Consider the following 11,448-nt stretch of genomic DNA (forward strand, 5'->3'; position numbering starts at 1 on the left):
TCTTGAGGTGGAGTCAAGGTTGAACAAGGGGCTGAACCTGGTTTTAATTCTCATTTTCTTTATGCGGGCGTGTTTGTTATACCACTGAAAATATCAAAAAGAAGGTCCAAGAATCATTTAGGTCACCTAGCAGGACAAATTCAGATTTAGTGTAAAGGGCCAGGAGGGAGCTTAGGGCAGGTAGGGTACATGCCGGTGCTGATGGAGGACAATAGCACCCATCAACAGTCAACAAAGAGCTATTTGAAAGTTTAATGCTTAAAACCAGCTAATCAAATTGTTTGGGGACAGACTTGATGGAGACAACCCGAGCACTGAAGGTGATCCTTGGTAAGGATTGCCACTCCCCCACCTTTGAAAGGTCTTGCCGAAAAAGGTTATAACCAGAAAGGCTAACATCAGTATTCAAAACACTCTTCCTTAACCACATCTCAGTAATGATCAACACATCTGGATTGGAGCTGTGAACCCACACTTTCCATTGATTCATTTTAGGTAATAAGCTTCTAGTGGTAACGTGCAGAAAACCCAGGCTTTTATGAGAGGAGAAATCAGTGAAGCAGATATCAGAGCACACGTCAGAATTGGGGCTATCGCAACAGTAGGTGGACCAGGATGTACATGCACATTTCCAGATATCATCAACAGTAATACAATCAAGGCACGGCAGAGGACAGGGAGAGGCTCTGCAGTGCTGATTTATGACATCTGCATGTGTATCAGATGGCAACAAGATCATATTGTACAGCAATTTCATCAGGTAACATGAATACGAAGCCAGCGATGAGGTGGTTAGAATGGGAATGGGATGGGAGGCCAAAAGTCTGTGTAACCAATAGATGGAAACCATACGCTCTTACAGTAAATGTGAATTGGGCCAAGTTGGAGGTAATAATGCATATAGGTTATAGGTTATTGACACCAAAAGCTTGATTTTATGGCTGTTTTTAAACACATTTCCTGAAATCCTACGCAGTAATGATTTCTGTTCACTACTTGGTCAATTGATTTGATGGCATGTTTAATCTGTGCAAATAAATTCCACGAATTGATAGTTCACCTCTGTTGACTTTTATTCTGTAATGTGGTATACTGCAACCGTGTGTTCAAGCTAATCAAATCAAAGTTGATTTATGATGCAGCGTAGTGTACGCTACACAATACAATGAAATGCCTACTCGCAACGAAAGCTCTCTTCGCAAACAGTGCAATGATAGTACGCTATATGTAATTATGTTTAGATTAGGCTTATAGCCTACAAATAGCTATCCCACGTAGTCGTACGCCTATTCGGTTATACGGGAAATGATTGATGTTTGTTCCTGAACTGGCCGAATGACAGAGCTGTCCTTCAGCAACACAACTTGGTTCAACTTCTTTAACAACGTTGCGCGATTCTGGCACTGTCCTTTCAGCACCAGGAAGGGCTCTCCAATCACTTTAAAATAGCACTCATCAAGATATGTCGCCTACGCCTGATAGCCCTGGTCATCACTTGTTGTTATTACAAATATGATATTATCACTTCTCACAGTGACGCTCGTTTTGTAAAGTTGGATCAAAGCAGAATCAATGTCTCGCAAGATCCCATAATGATTCATTTGCATTTTACTGATGCAGATGCAGTTTGGATGTTTCACCCGGTAAAACCTGAAGAATTATCCTTATCATTCCTATTTTGAAATGAGGTATGCCTAACTTGGTGTTTGAGAGTATTACAAATAGAACATTTTCTTGAGACAATATGTGTGGGCATACAGTAGGCAGAAGTTGCAATTGGAGGATGCATTTTATGCCTAGGCCTATTCTACAATGAGTTCCGATAGGCTACATCTGTCGGTACAAACATTGATTGAGGAAATTATTATGTCATTTAAATATATATTTTTGCACTCCCTTACCTCCAAAAAATGCACTAGTTACATACATTACATACACAGATGCACGCTGCACGCATGCATGTACTGTACACACAGGAAGAATTGAAAAAAGAACGGCCTTCCATGTTGACCAGCTGGCCTTGTCCTTGACACACAACTGAGACACTCATTCTCTTACGCTCAAAAACACTCAAAACCTCAACACACCCATACCCAGGTGCTTTACACCCCCTCACTCCCCCGTTCCCCCCATTCCTCCACCCGCACACGGTGCACTCTGACCCCCAAAAGCCAGGTGACAGGTGCTCCTCCAACTCTCACCACTTCTCTGCTCTACTCAGTACTGACACACACAGGGTTGGATCTTAAGTAGTATTTACAGTACTCTTACATAGTAGCTACAATACTACGTCTTCTCATAATTCACATAGTTATAATAAGACAATCATAGACAGGAGCTATGGAACAATCCGACTGATGCATTTCCTTGTGTTCATAGTACACAACATTCTTGACCTGGACTGGACAGCACTATACACCATTCAAGACGTATCACTGTGTTTTCCCAATGAATGTATTCATATTCACATTGTATGCATGTACTGTATGTTCCTTGGAATGGCAGAGACCCCCCTGCTGGCCTGCGGGTGTATATTTAAGCATAAGGCCCTAGGAGGTGTGGTATATGGCAATAAGGCTCCTTGGGTGTTTGTGATATATGGCCAATATATCACAAACACCCAAGGAGCCTTATTGCTATTATAAACTGGTTACCAATGTAATTAGAGCAGTAAAACTAAACATTTTGTCAGATATACCATGGCTTTCAGCCAATCAGAATTCAGGGCTCAAACCACCCAGTTTCTAATAAGAAATTAGTGTGTCACTGGATTAAAATTACAATAGTACTTACTCTAATTCTATGGGTTTCTTATGATTCAATTGTATGGGGTTTGTGCCTTGTTTTGTGTTCTGTCCCTATAACAGTGATAGCATTTAGTTCCTACCTACACAGTGTCTATGGTCATTGGTTCCTACCTACACGGTGTCTATGGTGATTGGTTCCTACCTGCAGCAGAGTGAATGAGGATGCTCTGGTTGGGCCTCAGGTTGCCAAAGTCAAACAGCATCATGTAGGCGGTGATGTAGTTGACGGGGAGGGCGGCGGCCTCCTCAAAAGTCATGCCCTCTGGGATGAGGAACGTGTGGGTAGCGGGCACCACGGCCACCTCCTGCCACAGCCCACAGCGGTTGAGCACCAGCACCTTGTCACCCACCTGCATGGACGGGAAAGTGTCATGGTTTACTATAAGGTTGCAAAATCCTGGTACATTTCTGACAATTCCCAAGGTTTCCAGGAATCCTGGTTGGAAGGTTCGCAGAATCAGGAGGGAATAGGCAGGAAATCCTGCACCCAAAACAGGATTTGGGGGAAACCTGGGAATGTGGGTAAAGTTAGTGGGATTTTGCAACCCTAACTAGTGTGTATCTACTGTAGACATGTCATTTAGTTCACAAGTCACAAGTGGATATGTTGATGGAAAGCAAGGGATCAGCTGTTTTGTGGTTTGGTGTTGGGGGGAATTTTACAAATCAAAGGTTCACAATGCAAATGACTGTGGCGGTCAGGTTAGTTATTTTGTCATTAGTTGTTTGTTATATAGGTTAGAACATTCACTCGGACCACACACTGTGACAACAGTCAACAACATAACATGATATGGCATTAGCCCCCACTGCTACTCCTCTCTCTCTGACAATTATCTCCTCCCTCCTTATCACCCCAACCCCCCTCCCCTCCTCTCGCCTGCTTGTCATTTTGGGCGACGTGTCCCCATTCGGGCTTAACAGAGCAGCAGGATCCTCCGACCCTCTCCTGCCTGTCCAGGAGGAAGAGCCCCATTGTAAACCCCCCTGCCGAGGGACTGGCCAATCAGGGAGGGAAACACCAGGGACACAGGAAACAGAGCCCACCACCGCATTCTAACATTCTTCCTGTTTTCTTCCTCCTCCCTCCTCCACCCCACCACCGCATCCATCTGACTCCTTCCTTCTCTCGCTCTACTCCTCTCCCTTTCCCTCAACCTGTCACTCTTCCTCGCTGTCTGTCCCTCTCACTCCTTCAGTATCTCTTCTAATTGTCTCTCTCTCTCTCCATCGCCCTCTGTCTCACTCTCTCTGTCTTGCACAGCCTAGCCCCTCTTTTTTCTCCATCTCCTTCACTCCTCCTGTCTCCCTTTCTCTATCTCCCTCCCTCTCTCCTCCTCCCTCCATGGGCCCTGTGCGAGGAGTTGCCCGTTTCCCCTCTTCCTCATCAGTGAGACAGGACAATGGATCCCATCTTCTCCCCTGGCCGCTCTCCACTCATCAGCGGCCCTGCCAGATTCTTCTCCATGGTTGAGCACAAGACAAGCTCTCTCCTCCTAGGAACAAACCCACTCCTCCCGCCCCAGCCTCCCCACCATCCTCCCGCCCACCCGGGCCTCTCTAATGGTCTGGAGGGAGCGATGCGCCTCGTTGTCTGTCTATCCACTCCAATTAGAGAGATCTCCCTCTTCCCTCTCATTCACTCTCCCTCCCTTTATATCCCCGTCTCAAGCTGATGTGTTTTGAGTCCTTCCTCTTTCTCTCTTTCGGTCCTTTTCTATTAGTCTACATCTTTACATCTTTTTATCTCTCTTTCTTTCCCTCTGCCCATCCTTCTCCTCATCTCCATCTCCCCGTGTCTGTGGTGAAACTCATTGCCCTCAGTCTTTTAATTGGAGCTCCAGCATGGCAGGTAGGATCAATAGGCGTTGGAGCCTAGCAGAAAACACACTGATGACTCAACCCTCACATTCAACTACATCGGCAAGTATTGTGTGCCCATGTAAGGCATGTGAGTGGCCGTCACACACACACAAACACACACACGCACACACACATGCACACACGCAAACAGAAGAACAACAGACACGCAGAACAGAGTCCCACTCAAACACACTCTTGGCCAAAGTCCTCCTTGTGACTTGTCTATCACAGCACTCGTTACTGTGTGAACCCCCCTGCTTCTCTCATGTCCTCCCCCCTTGACTCTCCAGCCTCTAATGAAGTCACCACACAGTGTATGAGGGGGAAGCTTCTCAAAGAGCCTTGTAGTCAGCTGCTGTACACCAATGGCCTTTATCAACTAGTGATTCAGGTTTGGAGGTATGTGGCCCACAAGTCGGAGGTTATGTGGTTTGACGATCTCATCAACTATTTGCCCCCAATTGGTTAGATCATGGATTCTAGTCTCAAACGCATGAGTAGCTGTGAACTCCGGATGGCACCTTCATGTTCTCATGGGGCCTAGGTTAGACTAAAGTACAAAGGACAATGTATTCTTCCTACTGTGTTGTGCCAGCAGTGTTGTCGTCTAACATTGTTAAGCGCAAATTATAGGCTTCCCATTGTGACATAGCTACAGGGCTCTGAGACCACCGTCCACGGTTGACACACAGCCCATAAATCCCAGCGAACGCGTCTCCGGCACGCCTCCTCTAATTCTTTTGAAAGTGTTGACGGTTGGAGAAATTGCTTGAGCCGTGTTAAAACTTCCAAAGTCTGAAAGGCCAACGGTCCAATATTCTAGAACACCGTTTTGGACTATGATTAAACCCTTCCGTCTGCTGATGTGTGAACCGTGTGAGGCTGAGAGGGTCATCCATGGAGCATTTTATGTGTCAGGATCACGGCCCCGCCCTGTTCACGGATGGAACCTACCTTGAGTTTGACCTATAATCTGTGCATTCTACCTGCTCTTTCTACCGTAGGCAGCTGTTATCATGACTACGGTACTACAATAGCAAGTATTGTTACTGATAGGCTAGAACTGTTCACAGTCACAAACTTAGAGACAAACAGACATTATTTCTGTCATGCCCTGACCATAGAGAGCCATTGTTTCTCTATGGTATAGTCGGTCAGGGCATGAATAGGGGGTGATCTAGTATTGCTATGTCTATGTTGTGTTCTAGTTTCTTTTCGATGTTGGTGTTTTGTATGATTCCCAATTAGAGGCAGCTGGTAATCGTTGTCTCTAATTGGGGATCATATTTAAGTCGTTGTTTTTCCCACCCGTGTTTGTGGGATCTTGTTTATGTTTAGTTGCCTGTTGGCACTTCCTTGACTTCACATTTCGTTCTATCTTTATTGTTCTGTGCGTTTCACTAGATAAATATGTGGAAACCATACCACGCTGCACCTTGGTCCGATGATTCTAACGACGATCATGACAATTTCTGAGTTGTTGTTCTTGGTCCCTCTCGGTTCTGTTGAGTTTGTTTTGAGTATGTGTGCTTTCGTCAGTGTTATAATTAAGCAATAAGGCCCGAGGGGGTGTGGTATATGGCCAATATTCCACAGCTAAGGACTGTCCTTCTGCACGACACAACGCGGAGTGCCTGGACACAGCCCTTAGCCGTGGTATATTGGCCATATATCACAAACCCCCAAGGTGCCTTATTGCTATTATAAATTGGTTACCAATGTAAATAGAGCAGTAAAAAGAAATGTTTTGTCATTCACGTTTTGCTCTGATATACCACGGCAGTCATCCAATCAACATTCAGGGCTTGTTATAAACTGAGTGGTTTGAGCCCTGAATGCTGATTGGCTGACAGCTGTGGTATATCAGACCATGTATGACAAAACATGCCAAATCAGCTTTGTTATGACAAAAGCTGGTTACCCGCTCTAATTACGCTGGTAACCAGTTTATAATAGCAATAAGGCACCTCGGGGATTGTGGATTACAGCCGATATACCACAGCTAAGAGATGTGTCCAGGCACTCCACACTCATGCAGAAGAACAGCCCTTAGTTGTAGTATATTGGCCATATAACACACCCCAACGGGCCTTATTAATTCATTATAACATTGACGAAAGCACACACACTCAAAGAAAACTTGACAGAACCGAGAGGGACCAAGAACGACAACTTAGAAATACGATGTCTGTTTGTCTCCAAGTTTCCAGGCGTCTGATTCTCTCCTCTCTTTGCTGTTTGTGGCCGACTATCAAGACAGACGGTGCAAAACGCATGCTGCGAGTGTGCTTCCCATCTGTAGCGAAGAGGAGGACAAGAGGGACGGAACGGAGCGAGGTAGGAGGGACGGAGGAAATACCAGACTGACAATGTGGGCCGGAGGGAGATAATTGAGAACATATGGGTCAGGTCCTACTAGAGCTCAGCTAAAACTTATACTCTCAAAAAAGGAAAGGGTTTAGTGAAAAAAAAGTGCTGATTGAGGATTGTCAGGCATGAGTAATAGAGTGCAACTTGGAATATTTCCCTCTTTTTGTCACTTACTCGCTCTTTCCCCTTTCCCCGCACTGCTCGTGCAGTTATTCGAGGTGATGTCACTGTAGTATTAACCTACTTCCAGTCATTGTGTCACTGCAGACTCAGTGACAGTGTGTGTGTATGTGTGCATGTGTCTGGGAGTCTGTGAGAGAGAGAGAGAGAGAGAGAGAGCAGAAGCCTCCCAAAAACAGTGACTGCAACTAAGGTCAGCACATTCCCTGTGAGCTCCCTCCTGCCAAAACACAGAGATCTCTCTATCCATTAGGAAGATTGGCTCTTCATTTAGGGAGTCGGAGTTGGGGGAAGGTAGGAGTAGTATGCAGTGTGTATGTGAGTGTGTGTGTGTGTGTGTGTGTGTGTGTGTGTGTGTGTGTGTGTGTGTGTGTGTGTGTGTGTGTGTGTGTGTGTGTGTGTGTGTGTGTGTGTGTGTGTGTGTGTGTGTGTGTGTGTGTGTGTGTGTGTGTGTGTGTGTGTGTGTGTGTGCGTGCGTGCGTGCGCGCGTTTGTGTGTGACCTTCTAATCCAATCTGCTTAAATAGCAAAGTGCAGTGAGGCCAGGGAAGTATATAATAGGACATGGGTCATATCATATATTATGCTGTAGGACCATTATTGTGCTGTAGGACCAATGTGCTGTCAAAGGCTGACACAGAGCCAATAACTCTGGTATATAGACGCTTCTATATGCTTATCTTATCCCTACGGATCTTCAGGTCCAGTGGATTTCAGGGACATGACCACTCCCTGCTGAGACAGAGGTGCACTGATCTTATTAGTGTACGTCCCAAATGACACCCTATCCTCTATGCAGTGCACTACTTTTGACCAGGGCCTCTGGGCATTATACAGAGAATAGGGTGCCATTGGGACGCAGACGTTGACTGATCTGGCACCTTGTCTTTTGTGCTTTAATGGCTCTTGTTGACATGGTCCAAATGCAACAATTGCAGAGTGTTCTTATTTGAATTAGTCTAGACTTGATTTGCCTTCATGTCAATGAGTTTTGTCACAAAAGGTTCCTCAATTGTTTAAGAGCAATAAAGGTTGACAACAGGGTTATAGCATCAGAACATACGATTGGTGTTGTAAAAATAGCAATGAATATACATCAAGTCTTTGTGCCGAGTGAACCTTGTGGTTCTCTCATGGAGTTTGATCGGCGATGGCGTTCGGTCTCAGGTTCAAATAACATAGCAACAATATCTCTAGGCTACTGTGTGTCTAAATGGTGATATTGTGATAAATGTAACAGGTTTAAAGGGTCGTTAGGCACAATACGTTGCTATTAGCGCCATTGAAAGGACGTGGTTGGCGTTGCCATGCAGTCAGTAATGTAACCGGCAGTAAAACATGACTCATCACACTATTCAAACAAGGAGAGGTAGCCTGGCATGATCCATGCATAGGCGATGTCATTATCATACAGATATTGCTGATTATATGACAATGGATTTATGTGAAGACATAGGATAGATAAGCAGACAAGAAAAATAATACAGTCCTTTCAAAATATTCTTAGTATGGAAACACACTGAGTGTACAAAACATTAAGAACACCTGCTCTTTCCATGACACAGACTTGACCAGGTGAATCCAGGTGAAAGCTATATGATCCCTCATTGATGTCACCTGTTAAATCCACTTCAATCAGTGTAGATGAAAGGGAGGGAGACAGGTTGAAGAAGGTTTTTTAAGCCTTGAGACAATTGAGACATGGATTGTGTATGTGTGCCATTCAGAGGGTGAATGGGCAAGACAAAACATTTAAGTGCCTATGAACCGGTATGATAGTCTGTGCCAGGCGCACTGGTTTATGGCAAGAACTGCAACTCTCCAGTGTATTTCATGCTCAAACGTTTCCCGTGTGTATCAAGAATGGTCCACCACCCAAAGTACATCCAGCCACCTTGACACAACTCTGGAAAGCATTGGAGTCAACATGGACCAGCATCCCTGTGGAACCCATTCCACACCTTGCATTATCTATGCCTCCACGAATTGAGGCTGTGCTGAGGGCAAAGGGGGGTGAAACTCAATATTATGTACGTGTTCCTAATGTTTGGTATTCTCCGTGTATACCCTAAAAACAGATGAGCGTTGTATGCAGAATATAGCAATATTCATTTCAAATCGATAAAAAAAAAATCACAAGATTGAATGGTTGGTGATTTGTGACTTTCCCAAAGACATGTCTGTTGACGAAGATCGCGAGAAATCATTTCAATTTTCGTCTTCTCATGGTCTTGCGCCTCGCCCTTTCAGTTCGCTTAGTGCGTGAGCCACTGTCGCTCTCCGTAACAAAGGCAACCGTGTCACTACTGGGTGGCGTCGTCCACCCCCCTGATGTTTCTATCACCTAAACGTAGAGATAGCATTGTAATCTCTCCAAATCCACAGAACCGAGTGCTACATGCCTTTCAGCAGGGTAGCTGTCTAGCCGCTGGCGCGACTCCCAATTTGGAGCTGTCAATCTCCGGTGCAACTCATTTTTATTGTCGGTAGACGAGGGGCGCTGGCTTCATTGAACTAACTGCCAATTAAACAATTGCGTCCTTTGCTGGAAGAATTTAAAAAAGAAATGCACTGCTCGACTTGTAAATTTCCACTCAGAAGATTGAGTGAGTACTCCAGTGCTCTCCATTTACGCACCAGTGACTGGGCTTGCAATAACCCTCCAAAGCATTAGGAGGGAAATTAGACTACATTATTCTTGTGAGCTATCATTGTTCCAACTCTCTGGTCGTTTTGAGACTTTGGACAAATAGACCGTCTTATTTTGAAATCAGATAACATTAATATTCAAATGTATTGGCCAGGGCTTTTAGTGTTGAATGTGGTGATGATGATGTTTATGCTGGTAATAGATGACTAACATGAACACATGTGAGACGGAATTGTCAGTTCAAAACAGCAGACTGACACGCCCTAAATCAAACAGCATCCTGATATGAACCCAAATATCTCAAGAAATGAGTTAACCAAATGTGCTTTCTTTGGATCAAAGTAGCCGACAACATATTATTGGTCATGGAAATTGTCAAATGGTCAGGTTTACTAGGCAATCATAGGACTAGGCTAAATCATTTCTAGGACAGTGGCTTCAGAAGCAGGTGAAATGAGAGAGATGGAGAGGAGAGAGCGGAGAGGATGCGGCGCGCTTACTTTTCTATCCGTCACCTCTTCTCCCACAGCCTCGATTTCCCCGGAGCATTCCATCCCCGGCGTGACAGGCGGGGACGGCAGCCGGTCGTACAGACCCTGCCGGGCCAGCAGGTCGGCAAAGTTCAGCCCGCATGCCTTGACCCGCACCATGACTTCTCCGGCCTTGAGTGCCGGCTTCCCCTTCTTCACCTGCAGTTTCACCTTATCATAGCCTCCGTAGCCGGAAAGGACCAGGGAGCGGTAGGTGAACTGCTCTTCCTCGGGGACCTTCTCGGTCGCCGCCGGTGTGGCTGCCGCCTCGGTTGAACTGACTGGCGGTGACTCCGGCTTAGACTCAGCTTTCGGCTCGTCGCTGGGTTCATTCTCTTGCTTTGTTTCCTCGGCGTTTTGCTGCTGAGCAGGTGCATCATCGCCAGACATTGTGAAGAGTATTAGTAGGCAGTGACAAGTCTTGAAATTAAACGTTCACTTATTTTGTATTATCTTGTCTTTAGGAGCTCTGCTGTAATGAGGCGTTGATGAGTCCGATCTGAGGGATACAGGAGCAAAGAGAGAAGAAAAAAACTGATTCTCAGAGCTTCTTCAGCAGCCTTGCATGAGGACACAGACCCGAGTCAATGAGAGCTTCAGCTGAGGAAAGAGCAGGCTGCCTCGCAACGGCTAAAGTGGACAGAGGTTGTCAACTCCGCGCTCTGACAGTGTGTGTGAGTTGGACGAGAAGGAGGCAAGCTAGAAAACCCGGAGAGCGGAATACCTGAGGATGAGGAACGAGAAGTGGATTTTATAGAGAAACTGACTGTGTCCGCCTATATACATTTCGGCATAGCCAGGGACGGGCTGGGACATAAATTCAGCACCCCTCCCCCTGACTGTCTGTCTGTCTGTCTGTGTATGTGCTTCTTGTTCTCCTCTGTTGTCACTCTGTCTGTCTTTGCTTCTCCTTGTGTACATTGTTTTCCTAATTTATCTACACACCATAACCCATAATGACGAAGCACAAACACGTTTTTATAAATGTTTGCAAATGTATATATATATATATATATATATATTTATTTTTAAATACCTTATTCACATAA

General features: G+C 45.3%; 1 protein-coding gene across 1 annotated transcript in view; it reads right to left on the reverse strand.

Moving 5' to 3' along the window:
* Nucleotides 1–11,113, reverse strand: part of LOC118365770 (synaptic vesicle membrane protein VAT-1 homolog) — a 38,784-nt gene extending 27,671 nt beyond the window's left edge. Inside the window, exons 1-2 of the mRNA XM_052490831.1 lie at nt 10,370–11,113; nt 2,950–3,157 (exon numbers count right to left, since the gene is read on the reverse strand). Of these exons, the coding sequence (XP_052346791.1) occupies nt 2,950–3,157; nt 10,370–10,789 (628 nt within the window). The 5' untranslated portion in view covers nt 10,790–11,113. The remainder of the gene's footprint in view (nt 1–2,949; nt 3,158–10,369) is intronic.
* Between the last annotated feature and the right edge of the window lie 335 nt (nt 11,114–11,448).

This window comes from Oncorhynchus keta, chromosome 32 (assembly GCF_023373465.1).
Source record: "Oncorhynchus keta strain PuntledgeMale-10-30-2019 chromosome 32, Oket_V2, whole genome shotgun sequence".
Classification (NCBI taxonomy): Eukaryota; Metazoa; Chordata; class Actinopteri; order Salmoniformes; family Salmonidae; genus Oncorhynchus; species Oncorhynchus keta.